The 24363-nt window shown below is 35.4% G+C and overlaps 1 protein-coding gene across 1 annotated transcript in view; it reads right to left on the reverse strand.

Annotated features, from left to right (window-relative positions):
• LOC107754136 (kelch-like protein 5) overlaps positions 1 to 24363 on the reverse strand; it is a 46622-nt gene that overhangs the window by 6323 nt on the left and 15936 nt on the right. Inside the window, exons 3-9 of the mRNA XM_016570457.1 lie at positions 20211 to 20347; positions 19003 to 19199; positions 15821 to 16033; positions 7080 to 7266; positions 4951 to 5175; positions 3147 to 3309; positions 2817 to 3029 (exon numbers count right to left, since the gene is read on the reverse strand). Coding sequence (XP_016425943.1) covers positions 2817 to 3029; positions 3147 to 3309; positions 4951 to 5175; positions 7080 to 7266; positions 15821 to 16033; positions 19003 to 19199; positions 20211 to 20347 — 1335 coding nt within the window. The remainder of the gene's footprint in view (positions 1 to 2816; positions 3030 to 3146; positions 3310 to 4950; positions 5176 to 7079; positions 7267 to 15820; positions 16034 to 19002; positions 19200 to 20210; positions 20348 to 24363) is intronic.

Here is a 24363-nt window from a genome sequence, read left to right on the forward strand (position 1 = left end):
GGAATCGCCAGGACAATTTTTAATATATCTCCAATTGGATTCGTCTGAAAGAAGAAAGTCATATACACCTAGGATGCCTCGAGGGTGAGTAAATCACAGGCTAATTTTCATTTTTTTAGTGAACTAACCCTTTAATTATTCGTATTTTGGATACATAAAATGCTAGTTTTGAAATTAGCCACAGCAAAAAAAAATGTTTTATTCTATAAATGTACTTTCTACCAATATTATTTCCACCACATAATTCTATATTAAACACAATACAATAATTTTTTTTTTTTTGTAAAGGTCCACAATGCCCATAGTTAAATAAACACCCCTACAATATATAGTATAGGGTGGGTTGACAAACATTGGTCATACAACATTTCCATTCAAAAGTTTGGTTAAAGATTTTTTTTTTTATTCAGCAATGATGCATTAAACTGATCAAAAGTGACATTAAAAAGCTTAATAATGTTACAAAATATTTATATTTCAAAAAATTATCTTCTTTCCAGTCCAAAGTATGTTGGACTTGAGTAATGGATGCTGAAAATGCAGCTTTGCCATTACAGTAATAAACTAAATTTTAAAATGTATAAAAATAGAAAAGCATTTTAAATTAATAAATAATATTTAATAATAATATGTAATAATATTTCACAATAATTCCATTCTTACTGTATTTTTAATCAAAGAAATACAGTCTTGGTGAGCATAAAAGGTTTCAAAAACATTACAAAATCTGTAATGAGCAAAACTGTGCAGCGAAACACACATAAAATATACAGGTAGGAAATGTGCATCTGTGCCTCTGTTCTGTCAGAAGTGAAGGACCTGCCAAGCAAACGTTGACTGGCAGAGACTGAGAGCAGTCTAGGTGCAGGAAATGTTCAGCAGACAGATAGCTCTTTTAAACAAAGATCCAAGAGACAGACAGATGAGAGAAGATGATGAGCATGAGTCAGTCACACTAAAATCCGAATACATTTCAAAACATGACCAAGTGGAAATCACACTCAGAGGCCTACTAACCACCCAGAAAAACGATCCCCGTTGGCTGACGTTAGCTAAATGTACTTACAACATGAAGCAGCTCATAAAATCTAAATGTTGTGGAGCACAGTGTTCCTTCTCTCAGAGAAAAGCTTTTATCTCTTCATTTATTTAGAAACTCACTAAGATAAAAAGTCTTTCTTCACAATGTCATGCATAAAACACAAGTGGGATTTTACCTATGCTTCTGTTCAAATGGAATCTCAAAATTTTTCATTAAAACAAGCTCCAGTGTCATGTGGTGCTCAGATGGTGCAATGAAGGAATAATTGGCACTTCCCATACGAGCTTCACTCATCATGAAGTTGCTGCTGCCCAAATCAATAGACTCAAACACATAAAATGCTGGCACATTTCAGAAGTGCAACTTAAACAACATGATCAATTACTACAATGTGTCAAATACTAGTCTGATGGAAATCTGGCTCATTCTGCTCTATAGAATAAACATACTTATACAGTATATAAGTATATACAATAAAACATACTTCATGTATTAAGTGGCAGTCATGAGCATGTGAGATTCCCGAAGTCACGCTCTGTAGTGCCTTTTTTAAAAACATAAATTCAACATATAATAAATAATATATATAAATAAATCCACATTTACTCCACCTTCCTGCAAAGCTGCAACTTTAACGTTTGTGTTGTTGTTTTTTGTGTGTGTGTTTTTAAAGATTTGCATGTCCTTTGATCAGTGGTGAGAATGAAGCTGTGCCAAAATGGGTGGTTTTATGACACATGCTCACTAAATGACAGACAAAAAAGAAGAAATCTACAGAGAACATATGGCACTGAATGTCAGAAAACTATCAGAGTGTACATCCTCTGACTTACTCTCGGCTGTGAAACAATTAGGGGAAAAACCTCATACCCTTCACTAACCTGCACTACAAGTTTTTACAGCACTCATTGAGTCAGTTTCTCTTTAGGAACTCATCTGTAGCACTTTGATGTAAACACATTTGTTCTGGAATTTCTGTATTGTCTTCTTGATGTTCTCCTTGGGCTTTCAGGCCTAACCATAGCATATGACTATATTTAACGACATATACTGGCATTTCCCATTTACACAACCTGAGAACATTCTTGTCTTTCTTTGGAAAAAAAAAAAAAACAGTCTGCTAAATCATAAATATTGAGGTTTCTCAGAGTTTCTGAGCTGGTGGGTTGTGACCCAAAAATAGGTCTCAAGTCTGTGACTAAACATTTAATTGCATAGAATAGAACTGACAAATAAATAGGCTTATTGATTTTTAATACTACAAGAAAACATTTTTAAAAATGGAAAATGAAATGGAAAAAAAAGAAAAAAATTCTACTATTACTATAAATAAAAAAAATACTTTATTTTAAGGTGTCCTTGCTACACATGTTACAAGTACATACCATTATAATAACAATAAATGATGCATAATTACATGCAAGTAACCCTAAGCCAAACCCTAATCCTAACACTAACCATATAGTAAGTACATGTAGTTAATTAATATTACTTAAATATATAATTACACTGTAACAAGGACACCTTGAAATAAAGTGTAACCAAAAATAATATAATAAGAGAAAAGAAAATTACTGTAAAAGTGTAAAATTGCAATATTATTATTTATGGCCTATAATATCTGTCTTAATTTATTAATTTTTAAAACATCAAGCTTTTATTTTGGCAAAAAACTACAGGAAGCCTTTTAAAGCTCCTCTTTTGTTGACAACAATAAGGCTTGTGCCCTTGAATGTTGACCCTGTTCCTGACCTTTTGATTTTGGTCCTCTTACCTTTCGACGCAGTCTGACAGTCGAGATGCTAAGCTTGAAGCTGGGGCATCATGGCCACCGATAGCATACAGAAAACCATTCCACGTCGCTACACCAACACCGCCTCTGCGTTTAGACATGGGAGCACAGCTGCTCCATTTGTTGGTGTGAGGATCGAAACACTCCACTGATTTCAGACATGAACTTCCATCACGACCACCCACAGCATACACCCTTAAAAAAAGAAACAGAAAAAGCAGAACATTATAGATTAAACAGACAAACAGCCTTTTAATGGCAGATATGGAGTCTGTTCAGTTAGAAGCACAGATTTATGCTGTCAATGCTTACTTGCTGTTTAACACTGCAACTCCTACAGTGCTTCGAGGTGTTGCCATGGATGCAACAAAGCTCCACTGGCGAGCTTGAGGGTCCCAGCGCTCCACCGTGCTGAGATAACTCCAACCATCATGACCTCCCACTGCATACATGGGGCCTTCTAACACTGCAACGCCTACAAACATACACACAAATGATCAGAGATCACACATAAGCCCTCATATGCCTTTTAAAGATTCTACAAGTCTAATATGCTTGAAAAAATCATGTGAGGCTTTATGCTTTTTGTGATGTGTAAACTTTTAGCACAGAATCCAGTCATAAACATAGAATATACAGTGTAACATGGAATGTCATTAAATCAATAAATAGAGCGTCTATTAAAGGGGTCATATGATGCTTTTTTAAAGATCATTATTTGGTGTATTTGGTGTAACAGAATATGTTGACATGCTTTAATGTTCAAAAAACACATTATTTTTCAAATACTGTACATTATTGTAGGTCCTCTATGCCCCGCCTCTCTCAAACGCTTTGTTTTCTACAAAGTCCCTCCTTCCGACAAGCGCAGTCTGCTCTGATTGGCCAGCTGACCCAGTGCATTGTGATTGGCCGAACACCGCAAGCACTCGTCGGAAATGTAACGCCCCTTACCATAATCGCGAGCTTCATCTTTCAAAATAAATGTAAAGACAGAGCCCGAAAGGGGAACAGAGTCGCGTGACAGACACAGTGATGAAGCTGGTATGTGTTTGCAGTACACAAGCCACGGTTAAGACAGCTGCCTCCACTGTGATCTCTCTCTCACTCTGTCACGCGCACGCACGCACGATGCGCAAAACTCCGCATTTGAACAGTCAATAGCAAATACTTAAACTAATAACAAAACAGTAGCTGATTCAGAAGTGCCAGATTGTCATAGCAAAGTCAGAATTGCCTCCTCTCCTAGGTTCACGAAACGGTCGTCCATAAAATGCATTGCTGTTCTGTTGTAAGTAATCTTAATGCATCTACTTTCGGAAGGCCAAATATAGTGCTTTTGCTTTCGCCTAGAAACACACAGTGTCTCTCTGACATGGCTGCTTCAACACTAACTGCTGTTACTGAAACCACGCCTTCTTTCTTTGCTGAACATTTGGGCGGCTTTATGCTAATATTTCCACATAGTGAGGTAGATATGTGGGGGTGTGTTAGAACGAGCCGTTTTAGGGGGGCGTGGCAGAGTCTTAACTTTGATAAAGAATATCTCTTTGGTTTTGAGACTTTAGTCTTTGCAACTTCAGGGATCTTATCTATGCACAATCAGCTTGTAACACTCCAAAGAGAAAGGAAAACTTGAAATCGCATCATATGACCCCTTTAAAATAAAACCACAAAAAGCATGTTCTGTGCGTTTTGTGTGAATGAATAAAAGTTTTATCAAATATACACAAACCAAAAGTCTTCACTACAACTTGTCAAAATAAGAGTTTGGTTTTACTTGAAGAAATTATGACAGAAATATATTAATATTGTACAGCAGAATGTAATTCTCAAAATAATAACAATAATAACGTTTAATAAAACATTCGTTTTTAAAGGAATATCACACAATCACAATGTTTGTCTAACACATTGTTTTTTGATAACAAATTTGTATAAAATCATAAAACACAGAATCCAGGAAAATTAAAACAGAAAACACAAAATTTGGAGAAAAAAAAGAAAAAAAAATGATTTCATAGAGCTCTAGATATTGTGTGAAGCAATTAATGAGAATTATTATGAAAAGTTCAATGAGAATACTAAATGAAAATGTTATAATGTCATTCCTCACCCAGGCCGTGTCTGTGCGTGGACATGGGGGGCATGACGCTCCAGCTCTTGCTGCGGGGGTTGTAACACTCCACTGTGTTGAGAGTTTTGAGGCCATCTCTTCCCCCAACCACATACAGGCGGTCGTCAAGAACCGCTACGCCGAACTGCAGCCTTCTTCCACTCATGACAGCCACCTGCCGCCATGTGTCCCTCCGTAAACAGTACTGCTCAATACTAGTGGCCCCTTTAAAAACAATTACAATCAGTTTAAAAAACACCTATGCATAATTGAGGTTCATCTGTACGCCACACTATTACAGCTGTACATGCATGCAATAATTCTATAAATTAAATACAAAATACATTGCAAGGTTTATGCTTAAAAATAAAAAGTAAAAATCTGCAAAGATTAAAATATATTTATAAACAAAACACATTCACTAAAAAAATTAACAAGTCTTAATATAAAGATAAATTTTTCTCATTTCAAGGCGGTTTAGGCATTCTGGGTACAGATGAAGCACAAAAGAGAGACACATTAAAAAGTCGACCCTGTTTTTAAGAGAAATATCATCTGTGTGTTAATAGGTTAAGATAAGAAACAAACAACAGGAAGTATAAAGCCCTATGGGCCAAACTGTGGACGCAGAAGTCTCCATGCTTCTTTTCTAGCAATTCAGCTAGTTTTGCCTTCTCAAAAATTGACTGTAATTGCTGAGCAAGATTAGTAAGAATGAGTAAGATTAAGGAAGCTATAGTAGAGATCAGTAGGGAAGCTACAGAACTTCTTCAAAAAACCTTGTAAATCTGGTTCTGCCCCTTTACAGACCAGTCCAACGTTCAGTGGCAGAAGTAAAAATCCAATTCACTTTCCCCATAAAGAATGCATCAAGTTGTCAATACCATAGAAATGATAACCACAACAAAAAGGCTAGCAGTGAAATCACACAAATTCCGCATTAGAAATTTTATAATAAAAATCAGTCTCGCTACAATTTTAAACACCATTTTTGGGATATAGCTATTTGATTTTTTTTTTTTTTTAATTAAATTACTTTGCCGTTTCATGGTTTGCAAAGTTCCAATGGACTTCATATAGTCTTTCTCTGATTTTTAAATACTTTTTACTTCTAATTCAAGTCTGTAATGCTGCGATTCATCTCAGAGCTTGGTGGTTTGGTTCATGCCTTGGAACTCTTTGAGAAATAGGCCTATTATAAAGTCCCAATGAAGAACAGGAATGGAACAAATTGGGCTGTCACTATGGCTCTCTATACACCAGTCAATACAAACTATGAATCATATGAATCACCTATATGATTTACCATTAACACAACACAGCTCTGATTTCAGTTAATACCATTCACCTTCAGCCTCATTGAGCATACAGTAATGCATAATTCAGGCCTTCCTATTGAAAGAGCACATCTGCAAGTACTTAACAGATCAGACCTTTCACCATACTGAGGACACAACACTCATTTAAATACAAACTTTTGTCTCATTTTTGACCTACTCACGTGTAAAATGCTTAATGTTTAAAGCACCATTAATTCAAAAGACTCAAGGTTATCCAGTGAAAATGGTTATGTCTCGGGCATTCCATTGCACTAATGGATAAAGACAAAGAGAATGAACAAGGGAGAAATGGGGGGCTACCTTGTTATCAACCCACATACTTTTAAAACACAAAAGCTAAGGAATATAGAACTGTAAAAACAACAAAAAAGGATATGAAAGGAATACCTTATTCAGTTAATACCATTCACCTTCAGCCTCATTGAGCATACAGTAATGCATAATTCAGGCCTTCCTATTGAAAGAGCACATCTGCAAGTACTTAACAGATCAGACCTTTCACCATACTGAGGACACAACACTCATTTAAATACAAACTTTTGTCTCATTTTTGACCTACTCACGTGTAAAATGCTTAATGTTTAAAGCACCATTAATTCAAAAGACTCAAGGTTATCCAGTGAAAATGGTTATGTCTCGGGCATTCCATTGCACTAATGGATAAAGACAAAGAGAATGAACAAGGGAGAAATGGGGGGCTACCTTGTTATCAACCCACATACTTTTAAAACACAAAAGCTACGGAATATAGAACTGTAAAAACAACAAAAAAGGATATGAAAGGAATACCTTTTGTGGCATCCATGCCACCCACGGCGAAAAGTGCCCCAACAGTGGCCTTGCGTGGACGTGTCCTCGGGCTCTGGAGAAGCGGCCTTCTCTCTGGCAACAAATGATACTTCATGGCCTCCATCACCAGCCGCTGACACTCCACACTGTCCCTTAGCAATGGATTTGCCTCCATATCAGCTAAAAACTGCATTAAGAACAGACAATAACTGTATGAGCCAATAGCGCCAAAAACTACACATTATGAAATCAATATATTTAGAGGAGGGAATATCTTCTCAAAGCAATTTCCCTGTTAGCCTGGTTGCTTACAATTTTTTTTTGTACTTGTATTGCATGTAGAATAAAAGTTTTCTGTACACAATGTGCAGACTCAATTAATCAGCAATGAAATTGTTATGGATTATTTTCATTATCAATGATTACTGATTTTATTGACTGGTTGAACTACTAAATGAAACTGTGAAATTAATGACTTCCCAAAAAACTGCCCAAACACTTTCCCTAACTGCCATTGGTTGGGCAAAACAAACTCATGCCCCAAACTCACTGCAGCATAACCATTCAATTGTTGCAAAATGTACTTTTTAAAACTTGGTTTACTTATTTTTTATCTCAGCAGGATAAACTGTTATAGAATATACTTCCGCTCACTTCAGGGCACCTTCGTGTTTACCTTAAACCCACTGCTGTTCAACTGCTTCTTTAAAAAATGAAATCACATCAGTCATGGTGTCATAAAGACCAAGGAGCTGCTTGCCAACTTCAAGATGTTGATTCATACTGAAGAAGATTAGCTTTAAGATTAGCTAAAAACTTTAAACCTTTCAGACAGGAAGGGTATTTGTAAGAGAGGTGACTTAGACTCTAGCCACAACACTGACAGGTTGCAGAATTATTTGTCTGAAATGAACAAAACAGTCAAGTCATTAACAATCTCATCATAGATTTGGCATCTGCAAGGGAGTGGCAAGAAGAAAACTCGAAAACTGCCATTGCATCAGTGCTGGATATTGTCAGAATCCACGTGACAAAACAAAAATATTCTGGAAGAAATTTCAGTCTAATAAGGTTTCATTTGAGGTCTGTTTGGCACAAACCAAATAAAGCTCTACACAGCTAACACCATGACCAGCCAGCAAGCATGGTGGTGGTGGCAACATCATACTCTAGTGTTGCTTTCAGCAGGGGGAACTGACAAGTTTGGCATCAAGAACAACATGAAAAGAGCTAAGTAGATAACATTATTGAGGAACACATGTTTCAGCCAAAGTTTATGGCGGATACTAATTTTCCAGCAGGACAATGGTCCAAAGCACACAGCAAAAACTATGAAAAAACAGGCTTAAATTCATTTGAACATCTGTGGTATGACCTAAAAACTGAAGTTCAGGAACTTCGAGTTGGGGAAAATTTGCATTAAAATTTTCATAAGCTCCTACATGCAAAGAAAAGACTAAAAAGAGGGGTAAAATATACTTTATAAAAATGGAAAATGGAAAGTCTTCATCCTTAAATAAATTATACATTTTGATAAATGGATGTATTTTATGTTGATTTACAAAAAAAATGATGGGTGAAAAAGTATGGTTTCAAATAACCGTTCTACTAATATACACTAACGATTAGGGGTTGACCTAATCATTTTCAAAACCGATTTGCTGATTAATTTATTTAAAAGAATTTAAAAGAAAGTTTTTGTCAGAGCCCTTGTTAATCTTAATTTTTACAATAATTTTCACTTTTACATCAGACATACAGTACATCGGTTTAAAATACCTGTTATCGGTCTACTTGATCTGTAATAATCGGTATTGGCCCTGAAAAACACATATCGTTAACCCCTACTAACAATCAAAAATTTGCTATTGATACGTTTTTTTTTTAAAGAGGCTCCTTTATTTGACCAAAAATACAATAAAAACAATAACACTTTGAAATATTATTACAATCTACAATGACTTAAAATGCAATTATCCCTGTGGCAAAGCTGAATTTTCAGTAGACATTACTCCAGCCTACAGTATCACATGATCCTTCAGAAATCATCTTAATATGCTGATTTGGCACTCAAGAAGCATTTCTTATTATCAATGTTTAAAACAGTTGTGCTGCTTGATATTTTTGTGAAAACCATGATAAATAAATAAGCACATGCCACACAATTCCTGATTAGTCACTGACCTTCCGACTTCTCAAAAAATTCTAATTTGAGGGGGGAAAAAACTCAAAAGAAAATGTAAATTCTTTTGAGCTTACTTATGGCACACACAACCTGAAAACATATTTGTAATAAAATATCACATTTTTCAGATTTCCAATAACAGCACATTTTCTGACAGGAAATATTTAATGCCACAGCCGCAAAGAGCTACATAATAAACTGGGTTCCAAACCTCATCCACTTAATACACACTTTGATAACCTGACAGTAGTGAATCCTTCCCAGCTCCTCAGACCTTGAGAGGACTCAGGGGACACAATGAAGAGAGGAAACAAGCTTCTGATGAAACTTCTGACAAAAGGTCCTACCTACATTCCTTTTTTAAAGGAGGGAATCCCAGACAGAGACAGAGCTAGTGTCCCTCTGGGCCTCTAACAGAATGCAGAGACTCTTATATAGGTTACTACTCCTGAGCAAACAAGCCTTTAAGAAGCTAAAACAGCCACACACTCACACACACAACCTGTTTCCTGCTACAACTTCGATGAAACTCTAAATCATTACCACCTCATACATAAACATCACACGGGACATTCTTAATTCTTCTTTCTCTCGTGTCTCTCTTTTTCCCGTAATCCTCTTCAAATGACACCTCTTGTGGCCCTGTTAATGAGTCTTCGTTCGTTACATTCATCCTCTCATTTGCCTTGTTTATATCTTCTCTCAGCTGGCTAGTAAATTGAGTACGTTTTAATTAGAGGGGTGTCTTGGATAGCCACAGTAATAACAGCCTAATGTATTCTGCTGCAGTGCTATATCTCCATAGAGACACTCGGTATGATCACACACAGACATACCCACAGTCCAAAATTTGTTTCTTGCCACACCTGCCAATGGCAAGTAAAAATGTAGCGCTTTTCACATTACACATGATTTCAAGGCAGCTTTACAGAAACTCGATGTACTGTAGGGCCAGATTTACTAAAAGCTTGTGCCACCTTCAACCCTCTTCTGTCATTAAAAAACTACTGTCAGGATTTACCAAAGACGAGCAGTGAAAAAATTAGCGATGAAAAGGCATGGGGACAATTTTTTTGTGTGGCTCATCTTATTGCATATGCATTTGTAGGAGTGTCCCTTTTAGATTTAAAATGTATGTGAGTATTTAAATTAATCACACAACGTGATTTACTAAGGTTTGTGGTACTCAATTTACTGGTATTTGTGCGCTACTTGGGCTAATTTGCGCTGTTCTTGGTAGATCGCATTAGTCATTATGGAAATTCCACACACCACATAAATTTCCACATAAATTTCTGGTGAAAAAATCCTTAGAAGACGATTAAAGTTGACGGTTTGTAAGTTTTTATTTCAATAATGCAAAGGTTAGACCAGGGGTACTCAAGTTCAGAGGCCAAGGGGGCCACATTTAAACCACATAACATTACTAATTTAGAAATGCAGTCTTGCTTGTCCATGGCCTATTTAAAATGATACTGAACATGAAATAAAAAATTCAAAAATCTAAAACAAAAAAAGTGGATTATTTATTGTTTTGTTATATTAATGCAAAATAAAATACATTCATACATTCAAATACATTCAGTATTAAACAAACTCAGAATGTTCAAACTCAAAACATATTCTGTTTCATATAGTTCACAAATTTCTTTAGAGACAAGTATTATTTTTATGCTCAAAATAGGAAAAAGAGTGCACATTTCTGAGCGCTAAACATATGTAATGTCTGTTTCATTCATACTCGTGCAGAAACCCCACATATGCATCACAGTAGTAATAGAACTCCTGATGTTCTAGGAAATCCCTAATATGGACAAAGGCATCCAGATATTGCTGTAGCTGAATAAAAAGAAGATAGAAATGCTTTAACTGATCAAGCATGAAGACAGTAAACACACGACGGGACAATATATAGTTTATCTGTGTTCTTCAAGCCATCTCTTGTATTTTCATAGTAATAAAGTATATTTATAACTCACTGACGTGATGACAGCTCCATTCATTGTAAAGAGAGCGCTTTTTGCTTGCTTTTACCTATTCACAATTTGAATCGAAGGTTGTTTTTCATTCTACTAAGAGGACCATCTGCCATTTGCACAATGCAAAATGTTAGGAGTATCAACTGCATTTAAATGATGCAAACACTGCCTAATATCTGCACTACTTTTGAGTACAAATTATAATAAAAATACATTAATCTTCAGCATGACGCGGGATACAAAATTAATGCAGTTGGGCCGCCTGTTGAGTACCCCGGATTTAAAGGAACAGTTCACCAAAAAATAAAAAGAGTATTTTTCTAAAGAAAGTCATATGGGTTTGGAACATAAATGAACCCTTTAAGTGGAACTGTGAAAATTATTGTCTAACCCCAGGGTACTCAACAGGCGGCCTGCGTATGTTAAATGTAAATTACTCACTTACATTTTTTTACTTACATTTAGTGAGCATTACAATGAACCCTGTACATACTAGTGTTGTTATTGTTAACTTAAAGGGGTCATATGATGCGATTTCAAGTTTTCCTTTCTCTTTGGAGTGTTACAAGCTGATTGTGCATAGATAAGATCCCTGAAGTTGCAAAGACTAAAGTCTCAAAACCAAAGAGATATACTATGAAAAATTGTTTAGCTGAAATAAAATAAAATATAAATATTAAATATAAAATTGAAACATAAAAATGAAAATGAGAATTGTTGCTAAGGCAATTTACTGAAATAAGTTTAAGCTGAAGTACTAAAATATTAAAACAAAAATAGAAAATAAAGGCATATACTGTAAAAAAAATAAAATAAAAAATAAAGGCATACAGAAATTTTCAAAATGTAATGACAAAAAATGACAAAATTACTAAAACTGAAATTAAAATGAAAACTAAAAATATAAAAATAAGAGCTAATTCAAAACCTTAATAAACACTACAATAGTACATAAATAATACTAAAATAACACTACAAACCACCTTGCAAGTGCAAATGCATGCAAATAGCCACACAACACATTCAGCACATCCTGAAATGAAACGATATAGTTTCATCAGTATTTGTTTTATACAGCCATGCTTGAGATATGAATCTGTATGTACTGTATATCCGTGTGTGCAAACCATCATCAAGTACCATCTCACTGAATCCATAATCACATCCATCACTGCGCTCCGAAAACAGTTTTCTAGTTAGAGCTTGAATATTCCACCCATACAACACCACCTCCACCTCCTCAGTCTCTGCTTTCACCTCCCTCCCACTCCCCATCCATCAACCCCATACTTCTTTATCTCCACTCCTCCCTTTCTCCTTCTCCTCTTTGTACTAAAAACAAAAGCTAATCATTTCCACCTCTTTCATAAAAGTGCCCACGTCACATAGAGTGAACAAGTGCATCTCTCATGAACCAAAATCGATCATCTCCCCTGAACATGATGAATACTGAGGAAACGTGGTGAAGTGAAATGAATGCTTTGGAGTTAGGATGGCTGGACGATGGCTTATAGGTTTTTGCTTCACTGGAAAGCACAGAACAACCTGCGATTTACATTTAGATGGAACTGAACAAACTCTGCTCAGCCAGCCACGAGTGGGAGAACGCTCGCCTGGAATTATTGAAATATTTCTTTTTTTCACCTTAGAAAAAGGGGGGAAGAGGAAGATGGAACGGTAGAAAGAGAGAAAAAGCGAGGAGAGGGAGTTCAGTGGAATCCATCATGCATTTAAAATGGAAAAAAAGGGCAAAGCTTTGAGCTCCGATGGGAAAGAAGCTCAATTAAACTGCATATCAATGTGAATATCATGTCCTGCACCTACAGACTACAGTGCATGACAATAATATCAAACACTGCAGTAGGGCTGCACAATCGTATAAATAACCAAGATTACAATGACATCTGCAGATATTAACAAGTCTGCTCCCGTTGCATCAAAATGTGTGTTTTCTAATGACAACCAGTCGTAATGAGCAAGATTTAAGAGGTCTAATCCACAGATGTGTGTTTTATGTTTTACTTCTGATCGTCGTGGCACACAAAAATGAATGGTGAAAGAGACATCAAACCTGACATGCGAAACAAATTTTACAACCAAAACACTGGCTGAATTTTTGGAATTTCTATAGTTAGGCCAATGTTACAATGTACACAGTACAATATACACTACACTGCAAGTAAGCAATTTGAAAAAAACTACAACACTCCCATTATAATCAGTGTAAATAAGATTTGTTCTGCAGTTTAACAAGCTTTGTTAATTATACAAGTGTGCTCTAGTATTGTTTGTGTATAATAATTAAAAATGTGAATAACATTGTTTTAAATTCTGTTTTTGTTGACTGTTTAGTCATTAGGTTACATCAATAGGCCTATATAAAAGCCAATAAAGTAATTCAGGAACACAGTTCTCAGCTTCTTTTGGATATGTAGCCTACATAAAATATTTGCAACTGCTCCATACACAATAACACAAATGCAAAAAATATTTCAATTCTATAAATCATAGTGAATAATAATCATAATTACAATATCAACACTGTGAAAAAATATCATAATTTGAACAGTAAAAGACTGCAAAAATTCTTAAGTAAAAGCCTGTTAATCGCTTAATGGTAATTTCCTTTACTCTATTACAATGAAAAACTGTAATAGGTCTACTGGGACATAATTTTTAGAGTAAAATTATTTTAAATGTACAGATTTTGTAAGTAAAAAAAATACATTCCTAGAATTATCAGTGGAAATTATCATTAGGAATGTTTGTTACATTTTATGTTGGTAAGTTAATTTTTATTGCATTATTTTAGTGTCATGTGTTTTACCATGGTGATGACACCATACACTTTCTGTATAGTAGTATTTACTTAGGTATATTAACATTATTGCAGTTAATGAAATTAAACGCAAAATGTTGTACCATATTCTTTTATGACAACCACAACTGCTGTTTTTTATCATAAATTAACTGATTTTGTTTTTACAGTGAAAGGAAATGATCAATGCAATGCAATAACGAACCTGTTTAAAACAGACAAACATTTATTTACGTATTTTATGTATTTTTAACACGTAGAAAAAAAAGAACAACTTTTCAGTGGAGTGCGTGTACGTGTGTGAGAAGGGAAGAATGTGATAAGGGAAAGAGACACAACAACAACATCCTTATCATACTCTCCAGGCTCCAAATGCATCCCATCATTGAGTACACAGCCTCACAGCCCAGCAGAACAGCACTGACCTTCACACACACATAAAGACCACAGATACTATAAGGGCCAAATGCTCTACGCGAGCACAAAGGCAAATGCTTCTAGCAACACAAGCTCATTTTTATGCATTAACACACAAAATGTGTCAGAATGCAATTCATAAATTACATGTTTGATTCCATAATGGAAATTAAAGAGATAGGACCAAAAAATGTTTGGTTACCCACATTCTTCAAAATATCTTATTTTTCATTCAGCAAAAGAAAGAAACTCATAATGTCTGGAACAACTTGAGGGTGACAGAATGACAGAATATTTATTTTTAAGTGAACTATCCCTTTAAGAGTAATGTGGCTTATTGCACAGTCAGTTTTTTCCTTCAGGTCAAAGACGGTGAATTTTGCCCTAACGATCCCCAAAATTTGACTGAAATGCCAAAATCATGTAAATGACACATAATGCAACTCTATGCATGTGATGCTAGTTATCCATTCACATCTGTATTAGCACACACTACTGTTGAAAAGTTTTGGATCAGTAAGATTTTTCATAGTTTTGAAAAAAGTATCTTGCGCTCAACAAAGCTGCATTTATTTGATCAGAAATAAACAGTAAAAATTGTGAAATGTTATTACAATTTAAAATAGCTGTTTTATATTTTAAAATGTTATTTATTCCTGTGATGGCAAAGCTGATTTTTCAGCAGCCATTACTCCAGTCTTTAGTGTCACATAATCCTTCAGAAATCATTCTAATATGCTCATTTAGTGGAAATTTATTCTTTCATGAATAGAAAGTTCAAAAGAACAGCATATATTTAAATCTTCTGTAACATTATAGTTGTCTTTACTGTCATGTTTGATCAATTTAATGCATCCTTGCTAAATAAAAGTTTTAATTTCTTTTATTTATTTATTTATGACCCCACACTTTGTGTTTGCATTTACAAAGCTTAACATGAGTCATAAGTCCAGTTTTTCAATGATAGCCAATTTCCAAAAAGAAAATATGGTTCTTATGCTCTTCAAAACTTGATATTAACTGGATCACACCGACAAATACAGCTGTATATAAAGAAAAAGTTCCTGGGGATGTTACAAATATGAGCCGAATATATAAAATATGAGACTGTTTAGCATTCTACTGCAAAACTTCAAGAAGCACAGGAGCATTAATTACTGTGACTGACTGATTTACTGACAGATCTTTCAATTAACTGATTAGCTGATACATGAATTAATGCAGATTAATGATTTTCTGATGTGGATTTACAGTATACTGATCAAACTGTCTGAACAAGTAACAGCACAGCAGAATAAAAGACAGGTTGACTGATGGACAGATGGATGTATGGTTGACTGACCTGTGGTTTAAGCAGGGGTAGGCGGATGTGAGCGAGAAGAGCAGGAAGCTGTGATTGACGAGAGGAAGCATCATGGCGGACCCAGCTAAGCAGGGCTGTTACCACGGATTCCTCTTCTGGAACGTTCATGTCATCAGAAGCTAAAAGCTTCTCCACCTCACATGCAGACAAGAGCAGAAACTCCTGATGCCTCATGACCTCCATGAAGTGCTCCTACGGAGAGAGAGAGAGAGATTATCTGGATTGGTTGATGGATTTGAGGATGTGGTTGTCAAAGCATAGACCATCAGAGTATGTGTCTGTGTGACTAATGGTCTTTCAGCATAGCAACATACAAAACACAGTGAGTGTGCACTCCTCTAAGTCGATGTGACAGACGGTATCTACCAAGTAAAGAAATGAACATACAGATATAAGGGGTGGATCAGTGGCATGTTATGTTTAGATCAGGTTTGGGCTTGTAGATGTTTAGCCACAGCGACACAGTTTATGGCAGTGCAACCTTGTACAATAACACAATTATCATAATACTGGACATTGTTGAACAACACTGTGGAACAACAGCATATTATAACGGCATGATACAGGCTACATAATGTGTAGTACTTATGATTAAATATAACTAAGTAAGTAACAATTTCTATATTAAATACACAAACATCCTATAGTTCAAAAGTTTTTTTTTTTTGTAAAAGATATTAATATTTTATTCAGCAAAGATGCTGACATTTATATTATTTTATATTTTATATTATTTTACTGCTGACATTTATAACAGTATTTTATAAAAACAAATATTTATTGAAAAATAATACCATGGTTTTCACAAAAATATTAAGCACCACAACTGTTTTCAACATTTATAACAATAAATCAGCATATTAGAATGATTTCTGAAGAAGCATGTGACACTGAAGACTGGAGTAATGGTTTCTGAAAATTCAGCTTTGCATCACAGGAAATAATTGCATTTTAAAACAAATTAAAACAGAGAAAATACTCCTTTCAAAATTTCAAAAACATTAAAGGGTTAGGTTTTTTCTATGCTTGATTGTGTTTATGGGGTGCAGTCTAACATGTGATAATGCTTCGTTTTTTTAAAAACGCATTATTTTTCACTTTTTTTCATAAAAATAAAATTCAATCATAGTATATAAATATGCAAAACATATCTGACTTAAATAAGTAACAGTTTTAATTAAACGCGTATCCTTGCTTTATTTTGCAAAATCACAAATGTTCTGTTGTTATTTTGAGTGTGCAAAAATAAAAGTAAACACTTTGTGCAGAAAAGAGTATGTCTCACTCTTATCGGTATGACCAAAAATGATGTAGCCTATTTTATGTTTCAGCTGTTTGATCGTGCCGGCGCCTTGCGCGCTCACACACACACACACACACCACATATTCGCAACTCAAACATCACAGTCTGTTCATTATCAAAATAAAATACAGTCAACCAAAAACAAGGTTACACTGGTCAATTTAAAAAGTCCGTGGTATAACTGGTCCACTTTGTATGCCAAGCACATTTTTGCTCATGTGAAGATGATATTTCTGTCGATATACGAACACGCGTGAAGTACAAAGCCTCTACATTATAAATAATAGTTTCATTCAAATACATCGCGAATATGGAAACATTAGGATTTGTGCCAAATGAGAGGTACGTGAGCCCAATTTAAAGCTGGTACTTTCAGTTTCACTTTGTTTTGGTTTATATATTTTTATTTCATTCTTGTTCTGTTGCCCCCTTTGCTGCCTTTTCCCGAGGGCGGGGTTTATCTGGGTTTGTGACGTCACAAACCCAGGAAGTAACTTGTTGTAGTCCCTACCAGCCGTTTTTGTAGGCATTAAACCACCAGAATTTTAAAGGACGATATCTCCGTTTGCATTGAACTTTCAGCTTCGTAACTTTGCAGATATTGCTTATGCTCAAACAGCAGCATTACACACTAACTAACGTTAAAAAAGTGAAATCGCAATCAACCACCCCTTTAAAAAAAACTTCCCAATCCCAAACTTTGAACAGAAGTTACATACTCAACACACACACACACACAAATACATACATACATACATGTATATTGCATTTATAATCATATCACATTTAACCCAAGCTATTTGTAAAATTGTAATTGATTTTAGCAACTTAATAGGAGACAATAACAATTATCCAACATAGACGTACCACACTCACACAGCATGGACTAGTAATTTTTGTTTAGGACCCAGATTTCTGAAATGTATTCTCCTCCCTGATATTAATATTTATTTTGCTATATTCACTATGCATGATTATACTGTCATTCACGTTTTAGAATTTGTATTTTGCATTTTTTTCCCCCTGCTTTCTCTGCAGATTTGCTACCTAATGTGTCCACACATATCAGAAAGAGAGCAGTAATACAAATTTACAATGGAACTGGACATCATTGCATTGTAGGGGGAAGGGAGGGATGAAATAAAAACAAGGGAAGGAAAGTCAGATAGGAAACAGAGGCACTGATGGAAAATGGAATACAAGTTTTTAGTGTAGTCTCCATGACAACCCCCCTGTTGTGAACTGTGGGCGGGCTATTATGGGTTATATTTTCTTGAATGAGTTTCCCTCAGAAGCAGTGGAACATCAAACGCTGAGCGGAAAATTTGTGAAGAGCAACAGTAGCATGTCCAATTAAACACACTCGCCTTGTTCAGGGAACTTTTTCAGCACCAGTGCTTCAACGGCTGTTAAAACGGGCTCAATTACCCACTCATAAACCCACAGACACAGGCGCAGACAGCCAGATGGACACAGACACCTATATATGAATACAAACACACACACACTCACTGAGGTAGCCGCCCACACTGAAGGACAAACAAAAAAAAGCAGCGTGTCTGTAAGTTTATGCAATAATGTCCTCTAATTCTCTTCCAAGTTTTTGACACGGTGAACTGCGGATGATAAATCCCTCAGTGTGCGCTTGGTTGGGAGGAGGACAAACAAAAGAAGAATGAAGGAAAAGTGATAAAAGAAGAAAAATGAGGCAGAGAGAGAGGGGTGCTCACTGAAGATAAAAAACAAAGAGGTTTAGTATTCACTTTCCTGGAGTAGAAACTCCTTGTGACTTTGCAAGCATATCATTTGTTCTAATTAAGTCGGTTTGTAACTATTCTGAATGTGTGTGTTTGCTCACCATGGTGTAGTTGTGTGCCACCTTATGGAGGTCCAGGCAACCCTGAGCATCGGCAAAAGATCGAATGCCCAGACAATTGGAGGGATGGAGTTGTTTCATTAGATAACTGCAGCAGGCCTGAACCACAGCAGACAGCTGCAGAAGACAGGCAGCCGACAACAAACTCTCTATTGTGTCTTCTCTCAACTCCAAACGCCCTGTAGAAAGACAGACAGATTTTCCATGTGTAATTGCTGTTAATGATTGTGTATTTATTTAGAACCGGTTTAAGGTTTGGGGTCAGCAAGATTATTATTTTTTTAATTCAAGAACAATGCATTAATTTGATCAAAATTGACAGTAAAAACGTACAAACGATTTCTATTTCAAATAAACGCTGTTTTTAGCTGTCTATATACCAAAGAATCTTGAAGAAAATCTATTATGGTTTCCACAGAAATATTAAGCACCACAACTGTTTTTAATGTTAATTGTAAAAAATGGTTATTGAGCACCAAATCAGCATATTCCAATGATTTCTTTAGGATCATGTGACTCTGAAGACCAAAGTAATTGCTGCTGAAAAATCAGCTTTAACATCTCAAGAATAAATTATATTTAAAAATATTACTACAAATTAAAATGACTGTTTTCTATTTTAATATATGTCACAATATTACTGTTTTAATTGCAATTTTTGTCAAATAAACGCAGCCCTGTAGTTCATAAGAGACTTCCTAAAACATAAAATCTTACAGACCCCAATCTTTTAAATGAATGCTTTAGATACATATTAGATATCAGCTTAAAATTAATATTTAATTGCACATGGTAATTTCCCAAGGTTACATTAAAATTACATTTGTTGTCATCTAGCACTCAAATGAAAATGAATCTTTCAACCGAAAATTTATATTTAAATACAATAAATCATTAATATTTTATCAACACTAAATGTAATCTTTAAAAGATTAGCTACAATATTTAAAATTAATATTGGTTTTCCATTCTTTCAATTATAATGTAATTGCTAGCTTTTAATGGAATTTTATTTTTAGTGCACTTTCTTTTTCTTTCTTATTTTTGCACAGAATAGAAATATCGGCCATAATATCAAAATAATTTTCGGCTTTTTGGTATTAGTATAGTAGTAGTATAATGTGTTAGTATATGTGTGCATGTGTATATCTAACCAAACATTCCAAACATTCTTCCAGATAAACACACACCTGTGTAAGCATACTGTACCAAGACCCATAATGCATCTGGATCCACACCTTCCATTTTGATCTCTTCTTGTTTTGCCTCTCGGACATCACTGGTGAACATGGCCGCAAAGTAATCGGACACGGAGGAAAGAACCAGTCTGAGATAGCGAGAGAGAGAGAAACTATGATATGATATCTCACTGAGTGCCCACATGCTTTTACATGCTCTCATTTTTCACGCATACTGTACGTCTTCTGGATCACTGAATAGACACTTTTGTGTGCTGCAGGTGAAGCATGATAAAAAGTTGGAAAAGAAAACAGACAGACTAGAGAAACAGAGACTGATCGAGTGGGAGAGAGATTACAGTACGAGACAGGATTTGAGGATCTGTTAACTGAAGCATGGTAAAATGAGGATTTCCTATTCAAATCCAGCTCTGCAGACAAAGATATTCACATACACACACACACACACACACACACTTAGTCAAAGCTTGCGGCTTTAAATCTATTAGACTCATAGCCAAAATGCTAATTACTATATCAAAGAGCTGAGTGTGTGTGTGTGTATGTGTGTGTGTGTGTGTGTGTGTGTGTGTGCGCGCTTGTATTACTGCTTGAAAGGAAAGGCAAACTCTGTGAGGTCTGTTTTTGTTTGCTTTACGTATTAAGTTACTGAGCAATTTTGTTGTTCTGCTTAAGTGTATGCTGGTGGTTTTAAATAAGATTAATAAAAAATTTGTTAAGTCATTTACATTAATCAAATCGGATTACCAACTGACAGCCAGTAACCCTTATAAACTCGACATCAACATTCAACTAGAAATGAAAAAAGGGCTTTGTATATCATAGCTGTCTGAGATGGCGAATGGGAAAATGGTTTGTGTAACATTAGCAACACATTATTAGATGCTTGATAATGTAGTCAAGCCAAAGGCTAATGATATCAATTACCATTACGTGTCTAAGGTTGTGCATTACCATTCTGATACACTGACTTGTAGATAACCCTGCATAATTTGCTCTTCCCTTCATTCGGAATCAGTTTCAAACACATGGCTGAACTATTGCCACTTGCCATTGTATAGAGTTTACTACATCAGTTAGCCGAGATAAAGTGAAGCATGTGGTTTGAGCTGGTGCGATTGTGTGGAGGTGGGGGTTAATTTGCATGTTCATGATTAACTAAATGATGTACAGGGGAAGAGCAGGGTCAGAAATAAACTTTTCCATTAAGGGGCAATATTTGCCCCCTGGAACTGTTTTCCAAGGGCATTTTTTTTTTTCCTTTGCAAGGTTTTTTTTAAAGGATTAGCTCATTCAAGAATTACAATTTCCTGATAATTTACTCACCCCAATGTCATCCAAGAACTTCGTGTCTTTCTTTCTTCAGTCGAAAAGTAATTAAGGCTTTTGAGGAAAACATTCCAGGATTTTTCTCCATATAGTGGACTTCAATGGGGATCAATGTGTTGAAGGTCCAAATTGCAGTTTCAATGCAGCTTCAAAGGGCTCTACGCAATCCCAGCCGATGAATAAGGGTCTTATCTAGCAAAACGATTGGTCATTAGTCAAAAAAAAAAAAAATTTTTTAAATACTTTTGAACCACAAATGCTGGTCTTGCACTAGCTCGACCTCACGCATTACTTAATCATGATAGAAAGGTCACGCGTGACATCGGCGGAAGTACCGATCCAGTGTTTACAAAGCGAACGTGCAAAGAAAATCAAATGCCCCTTTACAAAAAAAGCTAAAACAACAATGTTGGATGATTTTGAAGTTGGAGGAGAAAATGAGATGAGTTTTTCACCCAACCCTACCTTTTTGAACCGAAATACAGACGAAGAACTAACCACGCGTGACCTTTATAACCTTATAAGTCCACTATATGGAGAAAAATCCTGGAATGTTGTCCTCAAAAATCTCAATTTCTTTTCGACTGTAGAAAGAAAGACATGAACATCTTGGATGACATGGGGGTGAGTAAATTATCAGGAAATTTTTATTCTGGAAGCGAACTAATCCTTTAATGTCAAATACATTTAACCAGTTACTTGAATCAATCACAATACAAAAAGTTAACATTAAAAGCCATCTTTACACTGCAAAGGTTAAACAGAAGCTACATACTGTTTAATTCTGCTCATGTACATGTATTTACACAAAAATTGTAATGTAATAATGTAAATAGCCTATAAATTTATTTTTTTTAAAAGTGGGTAAAGCTGCAAAGTCATGACAAAATCATTATTGTTGATTATTGCTCTTGAGTATTGTAATAATGATTAGAATTGATGATTAACAGAAAGTCTTTTGTGGGGAAAATAATGTCATATTCTGGCTACAGACTAAAGAACTGTTTATGAATTTGTTTAGTGCTTTTGATGGGTTAGAAAACCGAGACTTCACATTGGGTATTTCTGTAGTATGAAAAACAAAATGGCTATACTGTAAATGTAATGTTGCACTTAATGCTTTTCAAAAGTTTTTCATGCATTTCACTTTCATCATGACAGACGTAATAGATATAGAGTAATTGTGCAGGGGAAGTTTTTGCCCCTTTTTGTTCCATTTTGGTGGTATTTTTGAGTATTAGATCAGGGGGGGCTAAAATCTTATCGTTAACTGGTTACCAGCACTTAAAAATAGTGTTTTCACTTTGGAACAGCTGAAAGAGATTTTGTTCCCGATTTCTGATTTCAAAAAAAGTAAAAATGAGATTGTGTGAATTCATATGAATTTAATATGAATCTGCCAAAACATAAAATTATTACGAATTGCCTTGAGATGTATTGCTTTGCCACCTCCCACTTCAAAACTCGCTCTGGCACCACTGGAAGCAGGTGCATTCAAACATAGATATATGGAAACATCTGAAGCTGGTAATGGTGAATACTCATGCAAGAATATGATGAAAGAGAAGTAATGAGGGGAAAGAAGAAAAGAGAAAGAAAGGGATCACAAATGAGGCTTCAGCAGAGAAGCGGGGAGTGAAAGTACATTAGAAACTGTGAGATTCATTTAGCAGCATGAGTAACACTCAGCATTTGTCCTCTGCCACTCTCCTTCACTCTCTCTTTCTGCACTTTCATCACTGAGCAGATTGCTTTTAAACCTTTCACTTTACACGCAAGCAAAATAATCTAGCAGTTTTCTGTTTTTACTCATATTAGAGTGTCACTGAATAACTGATTCAGCTTTCTTGTAAGCTCTTTCTCAAGGCAGCCTGAAAGTCTGTGCTAAAGCAAGATTTTAGGGATTTTAGGTTGCAGATGGTGCTCTAGATAGAAAAAGGACAATGGCTATTCACTATAAAGTGTATGTGTGTGCATTTGTGCATCATTATAAATGAAACAGCAGCAAAACCCTCCAGCTGCCTGAGGCAGCCCTGCAATCAGCAGAACTATGCCATCAACAAACATGTGGAAACAACATAAAGAGAAGGGTAAATTAATGACGGAGAGGAGAGAATGAGCAGATCACAGAAGAATAGAGGGATGGAATGCCAAGGTGCTGCTATACAATGGTGATTTTTCAAACAGAGAAATGTTTCTGCCCCCTATATATGGTTTTGAAGTATAGCGCTTGTTAACACTTACAGTTAATATATTTTCAGTGCTATTAAACTTTTATTCAATTTGACAACATAAACGGTACATTCTATTCCATGTGTTTACCAAAAACTGATTGGATCAGAGCTGACACACACAGAAGTCCCTGGCGAAGCATGCGTTTCTAAGTAAATAATGAAGACAGACCATCTCTATGGGTAATTTATTTATAAATCAAAACAAATAGGACGTTTAATGAAGGTAAAGTCATTTGCATTATTTCTACAGTGGAATTTAACTTGTTCACATGAGTGAAAGACTGTCATGCATAGAAATGTTAATGTGAAAATTACATCTGTAAAGTGATGTGAAAGTTGTTTTATTATTAAATTATGTGACTGTATTTCCTGTGCATTTTAATGCCGTTTGAGAAATAAAACCTTGTTTTCTATGAGTGAGATGCGAATGCTGTTACAAGAATCTCATTATTACAAATAGGCCTATTATTTAGTTTCCTTTAAAAACATTCAAGTAATGTTAACTAAAAATAATAATAATAATAATGTATTCGTTTGTTGAGGGGGGGGGGGGGGGGGGTTATTTCTTTGTATATTTCCCA

Source organism: Sinocyclocheilus rhinocerous, unplaced genomic scaffold (assembly GCF_001515625.1).
Source record: "Sinocyclocheilus rhinocerous isolate Xijiao unplaced genomic scaffold, SAMN03320098_v1.1 scaffold681, whole genome shotgun sequence".
NCBI lineage: Eukaryota > Metazoa > Chordata > Actinopteri > Cypriniformes > Cyprinidae > Sinocyclocheilus > Sinocyclocheilus rhinocerous.